Source organism: Salvelinus sp. IW2-2015, linkage group LG17, assembly GCF_002910315.2.
Source record: "Salvelinus sp. IW2-2015 linkage group LG17, ASM291031v2, whole genome shotgun sequence".
Lineage (NCBI taxonomy): Eukaryota > Metazoa > Chordata > Actinopteri > Salmoniformes > Salmonidae > Salvelinus > Salvelinus sp. IW2-2015.
The window spans coordinates 5667268-5690414 of NC_036857.1; the positions used below are offsets into that span (position 1 = coordinate 5667268).

The following is a 23147-nucleotide window of genomic DNA, read 5'->3' on the forward strand; positions in this document are numbered from 1 at the left end:
CGAGCAGTGTGTCAAGAAGCAGTGCGGCTTGGCAGGGTCGAGTTTCGGAGGATGCATGGCTCTTGACCTTCGCCTCTCCCGAGTCCGTATGCGAGTTGCAGGGATGGGACAAGACTATAACTACCAATTGGGGTGAAAAAAGGCTAAAAGTATAATAAATAAAAAATAATACAAATTTAAAAAAAAAATTATGTCTCTTCTTTAAGACAAGGTTGCAGTCCTATTTCCTGACCCCCACGTACCTATGACCCTGGATGTTCTTCAGAGCATGCTCAGTCCAGTGTGATCCTCTCAGGCAGTAACACTACGACAGGGTCACAATCGTCAGGATCTACCTCAGTGGTCAGGTGGGCCTTGAACWTCTCTGCCCTCTTCCGCAGGGTGCCGTCCACCCCAGGCCCACTGGCAAACTGGAAGAAGTCCTGATGGAGAGAAGGGAAATGGAGAGCAAGTTAGACACGAGTCACACCGTAACAAACGCTGGCCGTGTGCAGCAGATTCAACATGTAGAATTATCAGGAAATTAATAGAAAATTATGGACTGTGTTCTGTGGTCAGATGCGATAGGATGGCCACCTGCTGCTTTTAACCAATTTTCGGTGCGGTCTGTTTTGTCTTCTAGAACTGGGGGAGATATTCTATAATACAGACATCAGTAATGATGGGGTTTCATTGATGCCAGCTCACCTGTAGCGTGGTGAGGTAGTTGTCCTGAGACACAATGTCCACAGAGAAGTCTGTAGGTATCTCTCCCAGCTGCTGGTAGAGCACAGCGATGAGGCCCAGGTATAGATCCGGGCTATCACTACGACACAGCASGGCCAGCAGACGCTTCCTGTGCTCAAAGCCCTCGTACGTACACTGTCCCAATGAGAAAACACACAAATGCAAACTGCGACTCACCTGGGGAGAGGGAGGGAGAGGGAAAGGCATAGGAGAGAAACAGAGAGAGGCAATCAGAAAGACAGTTAATTTTCAACTGCCGATGAACGAACACAAAACAGTAATGTGACATATCCAGRTTATTTTACAGCTCTTAGAGCAAARGCTGTAGTTGTCAGTTTTCCTATTAAATGTGGTTTATAGTGGTTGAGGATAGGCACCTGAGGCAGAAAGACTTATGACTACAGCATGGTTGCAATCATGTCAATTCAAATGTCTAAGCCCCAATCTCCTTTGATGTTTCGCTATCTATAACGTCTAGTCTAAGTTCCTATTCACTTTATCTTCTCCATAAATTCACATAAATCAGTCAAATATATCACATAGATCTTACTTCCGCTTCACCTAGCTCATTGAGTGGTTGCTGCTGGTGGTGTTTCTCCAGCAGAATGTCCAGGRCATACAGTGGCAAGAAATAGTATGTGAACCCTTTGGAAATAWATATAAGATTTCTGCATAAATTGGTAATACAATTTGATCTGAACTTCATCTAGGTCACAACAATAGACAAACACAGTCTGCTTAAACTAATATCACACAAACAATTATAATTTTTMATGTCTTTATTGAACACACCGTGTAAACATTCACAGTGCAGGGTGGGAAAAGTATGTGAACCCTTAGAYTTAATAACTGGTTGACCCTCCTTTGGAGCAATAACCTCAACCAAACGTTTTCTGCGGATTTGTTTTGTTGCGGATCAGATCTGCACAGCGGTCAGGAGGAATTTTGGAATATTCCTCTTTACAAAACTGTTTCAGTTCAGCAATATTCTTGGGATGTCTGGTGTGAACTGCTCTCTTGAGGTCATGCCACAGCATCTCAATCGGGTTGAGGTCAGCACTCTGACTGGGCTACTCCAGAAGACATATTTTCTTCTGTTGAAGCCATTCTGTTGTTGATTTACTTCTGTGTTTGGGGTCGTTGTCCTGTTGCATCACCAAACTTCTGTTGAGCTTCAATTGTTGGACAGATAGCCTAACATTCTCCTGCTTAAATAAAGGTATTTTTCTTTTACTTTTTTATTGTTGATAAATTTGGGAATTCATTTTTCCGTCAATGATAGCGAGCTGTCCAGGCCCTGAGGCAGCAAAGCAGCCTCAAACCATGATGCTCCCTCCACCATACTTTACAGTTGGGAGGAGGTTTTGATGTTGGTGTGCTTTGCCTTTTTTTCTCCACACATAGTGTGTGTTCCTTCCAAACAACTCAACTGTAGTTTTATCTGTCCACTGAATATTTTGCCAGTAGCGCTGTGGAACATCCAGGTGCACATTTGCAAACGTCAGACRTGTAGCAATGGTTTGTTTTGGACAGCAGTGGCATCTCCCATGAACACCATTCTTGWTTAGTGTTTTACGTATCGTAGACACGTCAACAGAGATGTYAGCATGTTCCAGAGATTTCTGTAAGTCTTTAGCTGACACTCCAGCATTCTTCTTAACCTCATTAAGCATTCTACACTGTGCTTTTGCAGTCAKCTTTGCAGGATGGCCACTCCTAGGGAGAGTAGCAACAGTGCTGAACTTTCTCCATTTATAGACAATTTGTCTTATCGTGGACTGATGAACATCAATGCTTTTAGAGATACTTTTGTAACCCTTTCCAGATTCATGCAAGTCAACAATTCTTAATCTTAGGTCTTCTGAGATCTMTTTTGTTCAAGGCATGGTTCACATCAGGCAATGCTTCTTGTGAATAGCAAACTCAAATTATTAAATTTTTTTAATAGGGTAGGGCAGCTCTAACCAACATCTCCAATCTCGTCTCATTGATTGGACTCCAGGTTAGCTGACTACTGACTCCAATTACAGTGGCTTGCGAAAGTATTCACCCCCCTTGGCATTTTTCCTATTTTGTTGCCTTACAACCTGGAATTAAAATTGATTTTGCCTACCACATTGAAGATGGAAAATATGTTTTATTGTGAAACAAACAAGAAATAATACAAAAAAAACTGAAAACTTGAGCATGCATAACTATTCACCCCCCTCCCCCCAAAACAGTCAATAGATTGTAGAGTCACCTTTTGTAGCAATTACAGSTGCAAGTCACTTGGGGTATGTCTCTATAAGCTTGGCACATCTAGCCACTGGGAGTTTTGCCCATTCTTCAAGGCAAAACTGCTCCAGCTCCTTCAAGTTGGAKGGGTTCCTCTGGTGTACAGCAATCTTTAATTAATACCACAGATTCTCAATTGGATTGAGGTCTGGGCTTTGACTAGGCCATTCCAAGACATTTAAATGTTTCCCTTTAAACCACTCCAGTGTTGCTTTAGCAGTATGCTTAGCAGTATTGTCCTGTTGGAAGGTGAACCTCCGTCCCAGTCTCAAATCTCTGGAAGAATGAAACAGGTTTCCCTCAAGAATTTCCCTGTATTTAGCGCCATCCATCATTCCTTCAATTCTGACCAGTTTCCCAGTCCCTGCCGATGAAAACTTCCCCACAGCATGATGCTGCCACCACCATATTGGTGTTCTCGTGGTGATAAGAGGTGTTGGGTTTGTGCCAGACATAGCGTTTTCCTTGATGGCCAAAAAGCTCAATTTTAGACTCATCTGACCAGAGTACCTTCTTCCATATGTTTGGGGAGTCTCCCACATGCCTTTTGGCAAACACCAAACGTGTTTGCTTATTTGTTTTCTTTAAGCAATGGCATTTTTTKGGCCACTCTTCCGTAAAGCCCAGCTCTGTGGAGTGTACGGCTTAAAGTGGTCCTATGGACAGATACTCCAATCTCCGCTGTTATAACGAGTGCGCTGAGAGTTGGGAAGCAAGTACAGGGAGTGAGTGCTTTAATAAATAAACAAAACAATAAACACGAAACACAAACAATGCACCGACATGAAACAGAGTCAATAACACCCGAGGAAAGAACCAAGGGGAGTGACAGATATAGGGAAAATAATCAAGGAGGTGATGGAGTCCAGGTGAATGTCATGAGGCCCTGGTGCACGAGACGATGGTGACAGGTGTGCGGGATAATCAGCAGCCTGATGACCTAGAGGCTGGAGAGGGAGTATATGTGACAGCTATGGTGTATTGCAGCTCCTTCAGGGTTATCTTAAGTCTCTTTGTTGCCTCTCTGATGAATGCCCTCCTTACCTGGTCTGTGAGTTTTGGTGGACGACCCTCTCTTGACAGGTTTGTTGTGGTGCCATATTCTTTCCATTTTTAAATAATGGATTTAATGGTGCTCCRTGGGATGTTCAAAGTTTTGCATATTTTTTTATAACCCAACCCTGATCTGTACTTTTCCACAACTTTGTCCCTGACCTGTTTGGAGAGCTCCTTGGTCTTCATGGTTCCGCTTGCTTGGGGGTGCCCCTTGTTAGTGGTGTTGCAGACTCTGGGGCCTTTCAGAACAGGTTTATATATACTGAGATCATGTGACAATTAGATTGCACACAGGTGGACTTTATTTAACTAATTATGTGACTTCTGAAGGTATTTGGTTGCACCAGATCTTATTTAGGGGCTTCATAGCAAAGGGTGTGAATACATATGCACGCACCACTTTTCCGTTTTTTTTTTAAACAAGTTATTTTTTTCATTTCACTTCACCAATTTGGACTATTTTGTGTATGTCCATTACATGAAATCCAAATAAAAATCCATTTAAATTACAAGTTCTAATGCAACAGAATAGGAAAAATGCCAAAGGGGATTGTAACGACTCCCGCTGAAGTCGGTCCCTCTCCTTGTTCGGGCGGCGTTCGGCGGTTGACGTCACCGGTGTTCTAGCCATCGCCGCTCCACCTTTCTTTTTGCATTTGTTTTGTCTTTTTTTCCCGCACACCTGGTTTACATTCCTGCATTACTCTACGTGTATATTATCCTCTGTTCCCCACATGTCTGTGTGTGGTATTGTTCATTCGTTACGTGTGTGACGCTTCAGGCTGGTTTTGTGCCGGGTATTGTAACCCGTGGTTTTGTTATTTGTACCTATTTGTGTATTTGTGCGCTATCGCTTTTTCCCTTGGGCCGGAGTGTTGTGACGCAGTTTGCGTCCGGCTGTTTTCCTCTGCCTGAATAAAGTGCCTGTTCACTCATCTCTGCTCTCCTGCACCTGACTTCCTTCAACCAGTTGCTCACACTCTGACAGGGATGAATACTTTTGCAAGGCACTGTAGCTTTTGGAGAAGTCATTAGCCTAGGGGTTCACATACTTTTTCCAACTTACACTGTGAATGTTTAAATGATGTATTCAATATAAACAAGAAAAATACAATAATTTGTGTGTTATTAGTTTAAGCACACTATGTTTGCCTATTATTGTGACTTAGATGAAGATCAGAACAAATTTGATGACCAATGTATGCAGAAATCCAGGTAATTCCAAAGGGTTCACATACTTATTCTTGCCACTGCAGCTCAGGTCTGGGCTACACTGGGTGATCTGGGCTGGGGTGGCTCCAGGAGGGGAGGTCTGCCTGGGGATGAGGGAGAACCTCAGCTCAGTCCCATCTCTCAGCTTCATCCTGTCCAGCCCCTCCTTCATGGTCTGACACTTTATTGTTCCTAGGCAGGTTCTGTTCCTCGCGGTTCTTGGTGTTTGAGCTAAAGTTATGAGATTAGGTTGTTGACGGCACACATACAACCCAGGAGAAGCTGCAACCTTGTGGCCAGCTCTTGGTTAACGCAGGCAGTTAGGGAGACACATTTCTACATCAGCTCGTACGGGTAGGGGCCCAGGAAAGGGTCCAGGTCTTGTAGGCCCACCCAGACCCGGCCCACCTCTTCATTCTGGGAGGCAGAGATGTCCAGATCCTCCTCTTTGGCTTCCCAGTTGGCCAGACAGATCTCGCTGCTTCAGAGGCCTGTTTCACCCCCACGGTCTGGTGCATTGGAGGAACAGTAGTGGAGGAAGTGGAGGCCTGTTTTAGGGCCTGTTTCACCCCCACGGTCTGGTGCATTGGAGGAACAGTAGTGGAGGAAGTGGAGGCCTGTTTTAGGGCCTGTTTCACCCCCACGGTCTGGTGCATTGGAGGAACAGTAGTGGAGGAAGTGGAAGCCTGGTGGGATCATCTTCACCCCCTGGAAACAAGACCCGACCTGCCAGCTCTTGTAGTTGATACCGAGCTCTGTGCCCTCGGGAACGCTCCATAACAACCAGGGTTGCCCCCTCCTCAAACAACCCCCATGCCACCTCAGGATTTATCATTCATCCATGTTTCTCAAACGTCAAATTTAGAAGTTGTTGCAAATATCAAATTTCTAAATGTTCAAGGTTAGGTTTAGCCATTATCTCTGAAATTTTCAGGTTAGGGTTAAGTTTAGACATTAACTCTGAATGGTTAAGGTAAGGGTTAAGGTTTGGGATAGGCTTAAAACTAAAATATCCAAAACAACTTTATATTGCTGGATTCGAATTTACAACCTTTGGAATCAAAGGCAGATGATTATGTTAGGCATTAACTCCGAATGATCCACATAAGGGTAAAGGTTTGTGATAGGCTTAAAACAAAACTCTCAAAAGTAACCTTCTATTGCTGGATTCGTACTTGCAACCTTTGAACTAAGACGCAGATACCTATGCACACCTGCCATCCCTGTCCACACAGCTCTAGCAAAATCAAAACCTAATTGAAGGTAAAAACGGTCACTATTGCCCCCTAGTGACCGGCTTTCATGTATGTGAACTGACGGATGGAAGTAAAATACTGATTTGTATCCAGTGCTCAAAACGCCCTAGAGTCGATTTAGCGTAATAGTAAAATCCCCATCAAAATCTGTGGCCCGTTAAACTAGCGATATCAGTTTTTTGTTTGGGTACCAGTGAACAGAATGAATGGAAATATATGGAGATCGTTTAGTGCCTAAACCAAGAGGTTAAATACATGTAAATATATATATATATATATATATATATATATATTCGTGTCCTGATCATTCCTATATGTCTCAGATATAGGACAGACACTTCAGAATAAAATTCCTTTAGAATGTATTTTCTTACTGTTAATCTGTATGAAGCTATTAGTCAATGTGTTTCTATGGGCTAATAGCAGTAAGGCCAAATTCAATGTTTCATCAAACAAAAATGTTTTGATACCTTAAGGGGTTCTAAAATTGTAAATCAAATAGCTAAATGATCCTTGGTATGACCATATTGAAGTAGACATTTAAAATGGTTAGGGTTAAGTTTATGGAATGGACGTCCCAAGGATCCAGGATAGCACTAACAGTGCTACAGAGTTCATGTAAACATGACTGTGCATGTGGAATATCTTTCCCCACAGAAACAAAACCCTAAAATGAGAAACGTTCTGGAAGTTATGCAACTTGGGAAGTTTCTTGTTTTTTGTCCATTTTGATAACAATTTCTTATAACAAGAGAACTAAACAATAGGTATCTAGTAATAGCCCATTTTTCGATGATTACAGGAATAAACAACCAATGGTGCAGTTAAAGAAACCTTTATCAGTGGGCATCTTGAAGACATTTCATATCTGGATTGTGAGATAGCTAAGAGTTATAAAATGTGTGTGCACCAAGGTATTACAGGTAAATATCTTCCCTGCATTGTAAAACCATACTCTAACAACCATAATTAATGGGGGGAACTCAGTCGGGTCTCAACTTACTGTTGAGAGTTAGAATAATAGATTACACAAAGTGCAATTTCAATATGTGTTTTGTGCATCAGCAGTCACTTAATTAGCCCAAGTCAGTTAAACATTTTTAGATTGGCAAGTTAGTCTAGCGGCTAGTTATGTAAACTTATAGTAAGCATGGTCAGTTCGGTTTTTTTTGTGGCCCCCGCCCACATCAAAGTGGCCCATCCCTGATCTATGGTGACCTATAGCTTATACATGTGGGACTGTACAGATAGGAAGTAAAAGGTCATAAACAGAGGCCTATGCCTGACATACAAACTGTCATTCTACTCTACAAAATAAGAACCAAACAGAATCCATAAATGCTTTTTTGAAACAATTTTGATAAAAATAAAAATGTTTTTTTCCCAAATTATTTTGTGGGTGTGTACAAACTCTGCAGCTTCTGCCAACAGTTTATCAGTGCCCTGATGAGTCTCATCCTCTTCCTGTTCTTTCCCTTCGTCCTCTGGGTAGTCACACACGGCGCTGTTCTCTTCTGTCTCCTCGCCTTAAAGAAAGCAAAGGCAAAACATTGAGGATCCGTCTCATCTCATTACATCGTCATTGACTGATATACATMATTTATACACATTTACTATCATTATTAAAAAATGAATCGTAAGTGACAAAAAGCATTCGCCAGAACCATAGTGAAACCTAGCCCTGTCTTTAAAGCAGCCTCACCAGGTCAGTTTGCCTGCAGTTCTGTCTGATCAGCACTGCCATCATCTCCACTGGCTTCTTCATGCCCCTCTGCTGCCTGCTGCCCCGCCCGTGTTCCTGGTCCCAGCCCTGGCACAGGAACTGCTCCGTCATACCATGGATGGAGCGCAACACGTGCTGCAGCTGCCATAATGAAGCATGGGAAAACAGTGAATTATTAGGCATACTGTCAAATAAGAGATACACGTTGGAAATACATTTTGTATAATGATTGTGCTGTCATCTGCAATTCACATTTTTATTTCATACATTCAAGCAATCAATCATTCAATCAATCACTCAAACAAACAAACAAAGTTGTAATTGGAGTATAAGGCAAGGTGTAATTGTTTTCACAGAGGTGCATATTAGCTACATCCCCTGTCCATGGTGCTGAAACTGACACACAAACAAACACACACACACATTTGTTTTACTATCCTTGTGGGGAGCAAACAATTGATTTCCATTCAACATCCTATTTTCCCTAACCCTTAAACTAACCCTAACCTTAACCCCAAATCTAAAACTAATTTAAGCCTAAAATATAATTTTTCCTTGTGGGGACCTGCGAAATGACAATGACAGTTTTCATTGTTTTACTATCCTTGTGAGGACTCCTAGTCCCCATAAGGATAGTAAAACCAAACACACACACACACACACACACACTACCTTTCCTGAGGGACAATGGTCCCTCTCTTTGGGTGTGTCAAAAGTGCCTGTCAGATTCTGTTCCAAGAAAACATACATGTCTGTTAGACAATACAGGGATACACATGTTTTTCAATTCATAACAAACCAGTGAAGGCAGTCAAAAACATGTATTCCACTGTACAGACTTGCCCTGCATAATATTTGTGTAGGCACAAGCTAGTGCCAGACTTATGGAATACGTTTTTCTAAAGTGTGAATTTTGCATCTGCCATTTTCCAGAGTCAATATAACAGGTAGAATAAATTAATAAAGAYAAAACTAATAGTTATATTTGAGATAAAGCCACTTGGATCTTGTGAACAACAGTAACACACTTTCAACGATCTGAAGGCCCACATACCAAATACTGAAGTTCAACGAAGATTAGTTCTCTGTACGTGCTGAGTATATCCGTGTAGTTGCACCTGCGCTTACTGTAGGAGACACCCAACAGCAGAAACACCACGACGCTACGGAGCACACGCCCGTTCACATGCTGAAAAATCAAGTAATGTGTGAGTTAACACATACCTGCCAGTCAGCTTGTTTTAATTCACATTAATTATTTGTAGATTTAATATGGAATGCGTCCTGCGCGCAATGCGCGTAATTGAAAGGTTATTCTTGGGCGCACGACAGAGTGCGTAAACGGTACGTATATGTCTATATTTAATCATGATCAAACTATTCAACATGCAACAGTTCAGAACAGAGAGAAAACACTATAACATAAGTTGGTTTTATCTACATGAATGGACCCCATCTCCAAGTGTGCTTTCCATTGATCTAGGACAGCACCCATCGTTACGCAAGTATGCATCACATGTCAGAAGGGAATGGCCACCTACCATTTATCATTTTCTATAGGATGATCTTCAGACAAGCAAATCCGTGTCCTCGGGAGCCAGCTGGATCTGCGGGAGTTATTCGTGATCGGGCTGTGTACATTGTATCCAAAAGGTTAGTAGCCTATTTGGGTGTTTAAAAACGCTTTCGTGGGTAAAGTCAACGCGTTGGCAAGCGGACCCAGGATGTGCAGTGATTTTCCCTAACGCTTCGAACMYACCGGCTGTGTARTGCATYACTGCTGCRTCATTGCATCACTGCTGCATAACATTTTGCGCAGCTAGGCAACTATACTGATGCAGGTACCTTTTGCAAATGGTCGCATGYGGTTGGACACATGGAAGAGAGAATMATTTTCGCAGTATCCTCAAAACCGTGTCTTTTTGACACAACTGCTGACAGCTACAGGGACATAAACACAAAAAAATGCTGCTTGGAGACAAGTGTCCACGATAGTAGGATTGCCAGGTCAGTTTAGTAGTGAGCTTGTGCTAGATGTGGCTAGTTAGCGTTAGCTAGCTAGCTAACCTAGCCAATGAGGTGTGTGTGAAAGAAATAGTCAAATAAATAATAAATAAACCATCTCTCGAACCACACAGACCTGCGCTTTCGGCGGGGCTGGTCCCGGCCCAACAGCGTAAGCTGCTATCTTGACTATTTATTATTGCATTTTGCTCCAAAACTGCATTTGAGGGAAATTATATTATAGGCTCTCACAATTAATTTGTGGATGTCATCAAATAAATAATATACTTGGCAAATAAATTAATAAAAAATGTAAATAAATTCTCCACTCAAACTGTTTTTATTATGTTATCACACATTTTTTTTACTGCATATGTGTGCAACAAAACTTGAACATTCACATTATGCTACTTTCTGTCAAGTAAATCTACGCATACAATTTGATGCATACGTTCGATAAATCGAACGTATGCATCACACAGAACGCACTGCAACTGCCTCTGCAACGCAATGCTGCAAGGCAAACGCAGCGTTCCATTGGAAATGAATGTACTTCTGGTGTTTCGAAACGCAATAACGCAGCCGGTGTGTTCGAAGCGTAAGTTCCGTGGATACCCAACATCGCCGAAATCCTATTGGCGTCTCTAGTTTCCCTCTCTGTCATGGGTTGCTAGCGGTGGGCTTGGGATTTCAGCAAACTCCAGTCCCATCAAGTCGAGGACAATTTCCACGATCAATCAATCAACTTGTTGTTTTCTTTCGGTTTCGTTGGAGAGATTATAGGTGCAGGGGAGCAACGTGGACAGGTTTAGGTTAGATGCGCCCCAATCAGTGGGCTAGGCTATGTACACTTTGGAGACCTCAAAATAGTTCGGGAAAACTGTCGTGCGTAATAGTAGAATAATGCTGAAACTGTTGCTTTCAAACTGTTACATTACTAACCGTTGCATTCAAACTGTTGCATTCAAACTGTTACATGTAAGTCTATATACAAAGGAATGTCAAATTAATGCAAAAAAGCGTCTACTAAATGGCTTATATTATTATTATTATATATACAGTGGGGTCCCAAATGATTTGATCCCTTGATAAAGATTAGCAAAAAATACAATAAATAAATAATACAAGTACTGAGCTATATTGTATGCTAAAAAAAACGGACAAATTATGTTATTTTATACTAACACACAATCAGAGAAATAGATTTTGTAAGTAAGAAAAAATATATATTTTTAAAAGTACCCTCACCTTGCAAGCTCGAGGATAATGATGAGTATTTTTTTTTTTWATWAAAATTTTTAAAATCCACATTTTCATTTGGAGGAAAAAGAAGACACTATATATACACAAGTATGTCGACACCCCTTCGAATTAGTGGATTCGGCTATTTCAGCCACACCCGTGTTAAAATCGAGGTCACAGCCGAGTCTCCATAGACAAACATTGGTGGTAGAATGGCCGTCGTAGGATGCCACCTTTCCAACAAGTCAGTACATCAAATTTCAGCCCTGCTTGAGCCACCCCGGTCAACTGTAAGTGCTGGTATAGTGGAGTGGAAACGTCTAKGAGCACCAACGGCTCAGCCGTGAAGTGGTAGGCCACATAAGATCACAGAATAGGACCACCGAGTGCTGAAGCACGTAGCACATAMAAATGGTCTGTCCTCGGTTGCAGCACTCACTATCGAGTTCCAAACTACCTCTGGAAGCAACGTCAGCACAAGAGTTGTTCATCGGGAGCTTCATGAAATGAGTTTACATGGCCGAGCAGCCGCACACAAGCCTAAGATCACCATGTGCATTGCCAAGCGTCAGCTGGAGTGGTGTAAAGCTCGCCACCATTGGACTCTGGAGCAGTGGAAACATGTTCTCTGGAGTGATGAATCATGCTTCAGCATCTGGCAGTCCAACAGACGTATTTGGGTTTGGTGGATGCCAGGAGGACGCTATCTGCCCCAATGTACAGTGCCAACTGTAAAGTTTGGTGGAGGAGGAATAATGGTCTGGGGCGGTTTTTCAAGGTTCAGGCTAGGTCCCTTAGTTCCAGTGAAGGGAAATATTAACACTACAGCATACAATGACATTCTAGACGATTCTGTGTTTCCAACTTTGTGGCAACAGTTTGGGGAAGGCCCTTTCCCGTTTCAGCATGACACTGCCCCTGTGCTCAAAGCGAGGTCCATACAGAAATGGTTTGTTGAGATCGGTGTGGAAGATCTTGACTGGCCTACACAGAGCCCTGACCTCAACCCCATCAAACACCTTTGGGATTAATTAGAACGCCGACTGTGAGTCAGGCCTAATCATCCAACATCAGTGCCCGACCTCACTAATGCTCTAGTGGCTGAATGGAAGCAAGTCCCCGCAGCAATGTTCCAACATCTAGTCAAAAGCCTTCCCAGTAGAGTGGAGGGGGGACCAACTCCATATTAATGCCCATGATTTTGGAATGAGATGCTCGACAAGCAGGTAGCTGAACGATCTACTGAGTCCTGGTTTTTACCCCACCATATTGTGCATCACAATGGAAAGGATAGGATTGTGTTTAACTGTTCGTTCCAGCATAAAGGACAGTCACTCAATGACCTTCTCCTCCCTGGACCAACCTTGCGACCATCCCTGTCCTCCTCAGATTCTGTCAACATGCCGTAGCTGTAAGTGGTGACATCCCCTCTGCCGATGAAGCAAGAAACCTTGTTAATGTACTGCGGCAGTTGCTCCATACTATAGGCTTTTAGATACAGCGTTGGGCGAGCAATGTACCGGCTGTCATCGAGCAACTACTGCCCGAGGCTAGATCAGAAAGCAGTGAACTGTGGCTTTCCCAAAGTAGCACGGACCTCCAGGAACCAACCCCTTTGGCAACGTTGAAACTGCCTCAGAGACTCCTTGAGATATAAGCACTACATTGTGTAGCTCTCCAAACCTACATTGAGGAATATCTACAGCATGCTTGCCTGTCAATACCACCCACTAGGCTACATCATGCCTTTCACAACCCGAGCCAAGGTACTCGCCGAGGACCTGTGGAAAGAAGGGATAGTTTGGGACGAGCCCATTCAGCTTCAGAGCCTGCTGGACAGATGGCTTTTCTGGGAACAAGAGATTCCTGACCTTGTCCAGATGGAGCTCACCAGAACTTACACACCACCATATGCTGACAATCCAAAGTCAACCAGAGACCTCCACATATTCTGTGATACGTCATAGAGAGCATATGGCTCTGTTGCCTACATGCACACTGTGGATGACCAGAAGCAGATGCACATTTCTTTCATTCTGGCCAGGTCTCGCGTTGCACCAAAGAAGCAGCTGTCAATTCCACGCTTGGGGCTGAGTGCTGCACTTACTGGGGCTCAGCTGGCCAGTGTCCTCCAAGCAGAACTCACCCTGCCCATCGAACAAGTCATCCTCTGGTCCGATTCAACTACAGTCCTTAATTGGCTCAAGTCAGAATCTTGTAAATACAAGGTCTTCATAGGAACTTGTGTTGCAGAGATTTAGAACCTTACGGATGTAGTCAACTGAAGGCATGTAGATACCGTGAACAACACTGCGGATGACATCACTTGGGGCAATACCTTGAAAGAGCTGGCCCAACCACATCGATGCACCAAGGCCCTGAGTTCCTCCAGCACTTAGAAGATAGGTGGCCTTCAATGCCTTCTGCTGACCCGGAGCCTGATGACAGTGAACTGAAGAAATCAGCCTTCTGCGGACATGTGTCTGTCAGTTCCAGTCTTCAGCTCCTAACAACTAGATCCCTACACGTGGAGGCCGATCCACTCTCCAGTTCAACCAGCGAAGCAGCAGACTACATAGCCGCAGAGATCCTCCTCCTGTAGCAAGCTCAGATGGAATCATTTCGTGAAGAGGTCAAGGCCGTCATGTCAAACCGGTCTATTCCTTCTAAAAGCCGTCTGGGTCTCTTGTCTCCTGAGTATGATAAGGATTCAGGAATCCTTAGAGTTGGCGGTAGATTGCGAAGAGAAGAGCACCTGGAGATGGATGCTATGCACCCCATCGTCTTGGATCCGCATCATCCGCTGATCAAGTGACTCATTCAAGATTTCAACTAGACTCTCCTCCATCCCGGCCCAGAGAGGGTTGTGGCGGAACAGGGTTGTAGATACTGGATTCTGCAGGGAAGGGAAGCTATCCGGAAGCTTCAGCACACCTGTTTGCAATCCCAAAGATGGCGCATCAAACCTGACGTTCCAAAGATGGCAGAACTACCTCCTGCTCTTCTGCGTCTGTACAAGCCATCCTTCTACTCTCCCGGAGTGGATTATTTTGGACTATTCAACAAAAAAATTGGGCGAAATGTGATGGGGCATCATCTACAAATGCATGACCAGCCACTGCACCCACCTGGACCTCCAGGAGAGCCTGGATGCCAATGCCTTCCTGATGACTCTAAGACGCTTCATTGCACGGCCTGTTGGGAAGATGACTCATACTTACCTGATGGACGTATTAGGACTGCTGCTATCCTGGTCAAGGGTCGGACTTACCTACGACCCGTGGCCCAGCTGGTGCAGCTCCCAGCCATCCTTGATGATGCAGAAGAACCTGTCACCTAGAACAGACTTTAAATTGGTCAGAAAGGAAATAATGTCCAAAACTGAGATTTGTAGGTGGCGAGCTGCACTTGGTAATGAACTAAACACTCTGCCTGCTTGTGATAGATGTAACGACATCACTGAGTTATTAAAGAGACAGGCTTTCTTACATAGCTGCCCAAATGTCTGCCACAACATTCTAACCAGATGGATTCATCAATGTGGGTGACTACCAGAACTGTAAGACCACATCTTGTATGGATAAATGGATATTCACAGCTGAGTGACATGGCACAGAATTGCAAACATTGTTAATCTTTAATCAACATTATAGAGCCCTAAACTGAGGAACTGTCTCTCTCACCATCTCTCTAACAAGAGTACATTCTACATAACGTCACCTACTCAATCAGTGTATAAATTCCAGAGGCATCAAACTCTATTTCAATGCCATTTAGCAGACAAAAAGGACTTAGTCATGCGTGCATACATTTTACAGATGGGTGGTCCCGGCAATTAAATCCACTACCCTGGCATTGCAAGCACCATGCTCTACTAGCTGAGCTACCAATGACCACTGAAGAATTAAGTATTTCTTTTTGTTAAATGATATACCAAATGTAGGCCAAATTTTGACTCAGGAACAGGAGTGGAGAAATGTAATTCCTTTCATTCAGCATCTTATGAGAATGAGCAGTTAGATAGGCCTACCGTCTGTAGAGGTGCTATCTTTATCAGCATCATACAAGTGGATAGTATTTCAACCACATAAAATATGCATCCAAGCTGAAATCTTGCCAGAAACCTGTTGGGTCGTTTTCACAGCTTTCTATTGATGTCATTTGGACATTTGATCCCCCAAATTTAATTTTTTTGCATTTTCTCCCCAGTCTAGGGCAACATCTAATGACAGAAGTTAAGCTATGTGTGTCTACTTATAGACAAGTTGACTAACAAATAGCCTACCAAAATGTAAAAAAAAAAAAATGCAGCCTATTTTCTATATAAACAGGATTAGGGTTGGTGCGGACCTCACTGTCCGATGTCAGGTGGTTGCAGATAGGTTATTAGCAAATGCGGGTGGATGAACAAACAGCACACCACTAAAATGTACATAGGCTTAAGCATGGGGTATGTCCATATGCATTTACACCATTGGACACAACATCCTGATTTGTTATTATTATTTATTATAAATTTGAATCTTTTTTTTATTACAAAGTATGTCATTGCCCTTTTAAGAAAACATTGTCCCTTTAAGAGTTCTGGTGAGCAGCTGTGCCTAAACAATGCTGGAAACACTGGATGTAAAAATGCATTTGTAAACAATGCCACATGCACAATTGAAGGAGTAGAGAAATAAACGTGGTAGCAATGGAAAACTGGCATCCCCCTGCTTTCAAAATACATGATTGCATTAAGAATTGTAGTGCATTAACTGCAGGGTCAGAATGTTTCCCTTCTATGACTCTAGCAACTTGAAAGTGCCTTGAGAGGAATATTGATTTCGCATGAAACACACAACCACAAGCCATATAGGTAAATAGGTAAACTATTCTACTGTGAGGTTATCTTGTTTTTGTTATACTAACAACATTACATGGCAAAAATATTAGCACTGGAAAGTTCCATCCTGAGTGATAAAATATACGCTTTGAATGACCAGAAGCGACAGCTGTGTGAGTTGAGAGCTGCAGTGATGCACATTACAGACTATTTAATTCCCTTCATCTGAACATCAGTGTCAGCAACAATCATGCATGTCACTTCAGTGCACACAGCGTAACAGAGAAAATAAAATATTTGTGAATATATTTTGTAGAACAGACATGCTTCTGTCTGTATTATGCTGTGTCATCTCCAAACCATATATTGAGACAAATGACAGACAATAGAACTTGATTGATTGAACATGAAATGTATTTAAATATGATTGAAATAGGCCTATAGCCTACTGTTTATATTTTAAACTGTCTAGACCTTTGGGAGGGTTCTATTCAGAAATGTCAAAACAGACAGTCAAAAAAGAAATCATACGTGTTTGAAGTGTCTGTCTTATAGGAGATATAAGAAAGGTCAGTAAATCTTAAACACATATTTAACCCCTTATTTTTGTTGGCACAAAACTTCCATAAAATGTTTTAACCGGTACGGGGTTACCTTCGCATGAGTCCTGTAACACTTGTGGGATCATAGAGTAAAATGGAGAATATCATGGTGTTTGTGAGTCTCCCATTCCGTTTGGGGTCATATTACATTGTAGCCCAAACCGTTCGGACGCTACAGAGGTCTTGGTCTCCTGCTCTGACAAACATTACTACTGTAGCTCTACCACTTTCCACCGCAGATGCGAAAGACCGACATAGGCGAATGCGGTAGATTGAGACACAGTCCATACAAAAAACATATCTCTAGCTTCAACAGGCAAATTTTGATGGGGATGTTTGTATTATGTTAATTAGATTGATGCAGTCATCTCGGTATGTCGCTTGTTTGTATCAATTGCAAAGACAATGGCAACTTTGTTCTGAAGTTATTGGAGGTCCCAGAGAGATGGACCACCATGTGATTCTATGTTTAGCAGAGATCTTGTGTGTATAAAGTGACTTGGGAGGACTTTATGTTCTCCAAGTGGTCTGAGGCAGGCATTCGCCTGGATAGTTTCTCTTGGAAGAATAGTGTTGCATCCCTCCAATAGAGTTCCAGACAGTTGTAGAATCTATGCCAAGGTGCATTGAAGCTGTTCTTGCTCGTGGTGTCCCAACGCCCTATTTACAGACTTTATGTGGATGTTTCTATTGGAGGGATGCGGTGTCAGAGGGAGGCCCCATCAATGGTCAAAGACTCCAGCCAACCAAGCCATAGACCATTCTCTCTGCTACCGCAAAGTTCCAGTGCACCTAGTTTGGAACCAACCGGAGCCTGAACAGCTTCTACCCCCAAGCCATAAGATTGCTAAATTACCCTTTTTTGTACTAACTCTACCCACACACACACATGAATATGGATGACACACACACTCACATTCACATATGCTGCTGCTACTTTCTATTTAGAGAGTTTAACCTACTGAAGGAATGAAAGCAAAGCAAGGGAGAGTTTAACCTACTGAAGGAATGAAAGCAGAGCAAGGGAGAGTTTAACCTTCTGAAGGAATGAAAGCAGAGCAAGGGAGAGTTTAACCTACTGAAGGAATGAAAGCAGAGCAAGGGAGAGTTTAACCTACTGAAGGAATGAAAAGCAGAAGCAAGGAGAGTTTAACCTACTGTAGGAAGAAAGCAGAGAGGGAGAGTTTAACCTACTGAAAGAATGAAAGCAGAGCAAGGGAGAGTTTAACCTACTGAAGGAAGAAAGCAGAGCAAGGGAGAGTCTATTTGTACATAGCTACCTCAATTACCTCATACCCTGCTTTAAGGTGGGGGGGGGGGGGTTACTAAGCTAACACATGGAATAGTTTTTAAGATGGCCATACCATGGACATTAAGCTATTTGATTTTGAAGTTCAGGACCCCTTTGGGTATCAAAATAATTGTAAATAAAATATTGAATAACACATTCAGAAATGGCAAAAACAGCCAAAAATGTATCATAAGGAATAGGGTTTTGAAGAGTGTCATATCTAGGAAATATGACACATTTAACCCCTTACTTTTGTTGCCACAAAACKACCTCCAAACTAGGTGGTTTGTATGCGTTCCCTTCACACAAGTCCTGTGACACTTGTGGGGGTCGTAGACTAAAACAGAGAAGGCCACTGTGTTCATGGGTGTCTCCCCTTTCAATAGAGTGGTCATAATAGTTCGTAAGAAGACCAATTTTTGGGTTGCCTCATGGTCTGACAAACACTGCTGTAGCTCGGCCACTTTCCACTGCAGATGCAAAAGGCTGTCACTCGGATGCGGTGGATTGAGACACAGCACATGCAAAAACTCTTATCTCTAGTTTAAACTAATGGATTATGATAGCGATTTTTTTCATTATGTTACTTAGATTGACGCACAGGTACGTCAATAGAATCTTAAATTAACTCTGCATTGTTGGAAAAGGACCCGTAAGTAAGCATTTCATCATTAGTCTACACCTGCTGTTTACGAAGTATGTGACAAATAAAAATGGGCTTCGATTTCCTTTACTTTGGCAGTGACCTTGAGCCGACCCATCTCACCATCAGTGTCATGCCACATACAGATCTTGGAAGATGCTTGTTTTCTTAAGAAAACATCTCATATTCAAGGCAATTAAATGGTCGATTTTCAGTTTGTTGTTTATTGAGGAATCGTCCGGAGCGGTTTTAAACAGTTGTAAGACATACACAAACAGTGAATCATGACTAACTATTTACGGTGTATATCTCGATCAATCAAATTACAGAGGAGTAGAAAACAATACCATGGTTAAATGAATGGTCACATTAACTTCTTTACAGAGCTGGTATCAGGTAACTTAGTCTGCTCCAAGAATACACTTGCGGATTCAATTGAAGGACATTATATTTCACAATTCCATAAAAAATGAAGTTCAACAAAATATCCTGTTTTCATTTTCCCAACAGCAATKTGCTTTAAAAAAAAAACTCTGCATACATTGTATAACACTGTAAATATGCAAATATTCTGTACTAATAGTGAACCATAGTCCACTCCTCAGCCCAGGCAAGTGTGTCCGAAGACTGCAATTATGCTGCTACTCCCTACCACAGACTTTGAAAGGAGAGAACCTGAGGTGTGTGTCACTGGTTAGTGGACAGAGGGGCATGGAGTCATAGAAACAGATCCATAACACACACAGTCTGTCTGTCCAACTTTAGAAGGTGTTTTTTATCTTGGAGGCGACCTGTGTTAGGATCTCTCCTATCTTCTTCTGCCAGTAGAGGACATGTTTGGACTCGGCACACCACAGCTCCCCGTGACGCGGCTCAGCGTTCTCACAACGCTTACGCACCTCTTCCTGCTGCTCCTACAGGGGACACAGAGAGAGAGAGGATGTGAGACACCATAGAACAACACAGAGCCTCCCACACGCATACAAGCTCATTCCCACAGACCTCAGTGCCGTGTTGCATCTCAAACTTGTAGAAGAGGGCCCAGGCATCTCCCAGGTCAGGCTCAATCTTCACTGTCCTCAGGAACCACTCTCTGGCCTTAGTGATCTTACGCTCGCTCCAGAACAGCCTGCAACACACACACACACACACGAGCTGGTTACCGCCAGATCACGACCAATATGTTGACAGAGTGAAAGCAAGAGAGAGCGAGGGAGAGTTTAACCTACTGAAGGAATGAAAGTTTTAAGTTTCAAGTTGTAATGTCACATGCAYAAGCCTTTCTTGCAAACTCAAAACCCAACAATGCAATAATTAATAACGTACTAGAAGAAAAACACGAGAAATAAGAAATATGAAGAACACAATAAGTAAGCAAGCAAGCATTCCATATACAGGCTCAGTTCCAATACCATGTTTACAATGTGCTGGGATACGGGAGTGATGGCGGTCAATATGTACAGTCCCAGTCAAAAGTTTGGACACACCTACTCATTCAAGTATTTTTTTTGTTGTTGTATTTTCTACATTGTAGAATAATAGTGAAGACATCAAAACTATGAAATAACACATATCGAATCATGCAGTAACCAAAAAATGTGTTTAAAAAAATGTAAAAAGTGTTAAACAAATCAAAATATATTTTATATTTGAGATTCTTCAAAGTAGCCTCCCTTTGTCTTGATGACAGCTTTGAACACTGCACCGGTACCACTTGCCGTGTGGAAGCATAGAGGATAGTCTATGGCTTGGGTGGTTGGAGTCTAACGACTTTCAGGATATTACTAACACCGCCTGATACAGATGTCACGGATGGCAGGGTCTCGGATAAAGTATTCCTCCTACCCCCCCCTCCCCCTTAAATGAGTTAGATGCACTATTGTAAAGTGGTTGTTCCACTGGATATCATAAGGTGAATGCACCAATTTGTAAGTCGCTCTGGATAAGAGCGTCTGCTAAATGACTTAAATGTAAAATGTAAATCTCGGCCCCAGTGATGTACCGAGTTGTACGCACCACGCTCTGTAGCACCGTGCGATTGGCACACCAGGCATTGATGCAGCCAGTTAAAATACTCTCAATAGTACAGCTGTAGAAATTTGAGGATACGAGGGCCCATGCCAAACTATTTCAACCTCCTACAGCCTTCCTACAGCCTTTCCCGTTGTACCCAATCAGCTCCTTGGTCTTACTGACGTTGAGGGAGAGGTTGTTCTGGCACCACACTGCCAGGTTACTGACCTCCTCCCTGTAGGCTGACTCGTCGTCACCGGTGATCAGGCCTACCACCGTCATGTCATCAGCAAACTTAATGATGGTGTTGGAGTCGTTTGGGGCCATGCAGTCGTGGGTGAACAGGGAGTACAGGAGGGGACTAAGCACACACCCCTGAGGAGGCCCCGTGTTGAGKGTTAGCTTGGCARAGGTTATGTTGCCTACCCTCACCACCTGGGCTCGGCCCATCAGGAAGTCCAGGAACCAGTTGCAGAGGGAGGCGTTCAGACCCAGAGTTCTAAGCTTGGTGACGAGCTTGGAGGGGACAATGGTGTTGAACGCTGAGCTGTAGTCAATGAACAGAGTACTAACATAGGTTTTCCTCTTATCTAGGTGGGTGAGGGCAGTGTGGAGAGAAATTGAGATTGTGTTATATATGGATCTGTTGGGGCGGTATGCAAATTGGAGTGTGTCTAGGGTGTCTGGGATGGTTGAGTTAATGTGTGCAATAACCAGCCTCTCAAAGCACTTCATGATTACACGAGTGAGTGCTACAGTGCAGTAGTCAATGTGTGAGATCACCCAGTCCTCTAGATCGGTGACGGCCCTCACACCCGACGCTATGTTGTTGTTGTCAAAGCGTGCAGAAAATGCATTGAGTTGGTCTGGTAGAGAGGCCTCGCTGGGCAGATCACGGTAAGGTCATCCTTTGCAGTCCGTAATGGACTGTAGCCCCTGTCACATGCGGCGGGCGGCGGAGCCTGTGTAGTATGATTGTCCTTTGGCTCGTTTGATGACTGAAGAGGTCATAGCGGGACTTCTTAGTCGTTCCTGTCCTTTGCCGTAGACTCAGGGTTGTCTACGATAGCGCTGTGTGCGGTAGCCTTGGCCTTTATTTTAGCGCCAACCTCAGTGTTAATCCAGGTCTTTTGATTGGGGAAGCAGCGAACCCTAGCCTGCTAGCAAAGCAGACCTGTAGCATCATCTGTGATTCTGGTGACCATTTCTTAACTGAGCGTGTCACGGGTACTTCCTGTTTGAGTTTCTGCTTGTAAACAGGAAGCAGGAGAACAGAGTCATGATCTGATTTGTCGAATGGCGGATGAGGAAGGGCCTTACATGCTTGCTTGTGGGTAGAATAACAGTGGTCTAGGACTTTATCACCCCTAGTGTCGTTGGAGACATGTTGATGGAAGTTGGGCATCACGTGTTTTTGTGACAGGAATTAATATCGCCGATCACCAGAAAAGCACCCTCTGGATATAGGTTTCCTTGCTGGTGTAAAGCCTTGTACAGTTCGTTAAGGGCCGGCTTTTTCTTATCCTGAGGTGGAATGTTTACAACATTCACGATAACAGCTGAAAACTCCCTCGGGAGATAGAAGGGTCAGCATTTGACCATCAGGAATTCCAAGACGGGTGAACAGTGGGTCGACACTTCCATCATGCTTGGAGTAGAGGCAACGCCCCCCCCCCCTGATTTCCCTCGTTCCACTGTCCTGACCGCCTGGTGAATGGAGAATCCATTGAGTTGGAATTGAGGGGTGTCTTGTGCCGAGAGCCATGTTTCAGAAAATGAAACAATATTGGCGTTTCACTTTGAGAGCAGAGAGGGAGAGTTTAACCCTGAGAGGAATGAAAGCCAGAGCAAGGAGAGTTTTAACCTACTGAAGGAATTGAAAGCAGAGCAAGGGAGAGTTTAAACCTACTGAAGTAATGAAAGCAGAGCAAGGGAGAGTTAACCTACTGGAAGGAATGAAAGCAAGCAGGGAGAGTTTAACCTACTGAGGAATGAAAGCAAGAGCAAGGGAGAGTTTAACCTACTGAAGGAATGAAAGCCAAAGCAAGGGAGAGTTTAAACCTAACTGAAGTGAATGAAAGGCAGGAGCAAGGGAGAGTTTAACCTACTGAAAGGAATGAAAGCAGAGCAAGGAGGAGTTACCTACTGAGGGAATGAAGCGAGAAGGAGTTTAACCTACTGAAGGAATGAAAGCAGAGCAGGGAGAGTTTAACCTACTGAAGGAATGAAAGGCAGAGCAAGGGAGAGTTTAACCTACTGAAGGAATGAAAGCAGAGC

The 23147-nt window shown here is 43.2% G+C and overlaps 1 protein-coding gene and 1 pseudogene across 1 annotated transcript in view; both read right to left on the bottom strand.

Annotated features, from left to right (window-relative positions):
• Positions 1–272: 272 nt before the first annotated feature.
• LOC111976851 (protein AAR2 homolog) lies at positions 273–6106 on the bottom strand (annotated as a pseudogene).
• Positions 6107–19061: 12955 nt separating this feature from the next.
• The window catches only part of prpf6 (PRP6 pre-mRNA processing factor 6 homolog (S. cerevisiae)), a 31048-nt gene continuing 26962 nt past the window's right edge, over positions 19062–23147 (bottom strand). The window contains exons 20-21 of the mRNA XM_024005533.2: positions 19860–19986; positions 19062–19771 (exon numbers count right to left, since the gene is read on the bottom strand). Coding sequence (XP_023861301.1) covers positions 19619–19771; positions 19860–19986 — 280 coding nt within the window. The 3' untranslated portion in view covers positions 19062–19618. The remainder of the gene's footprint in view (positions 19772–19859; positions 19987–23147) is intronic.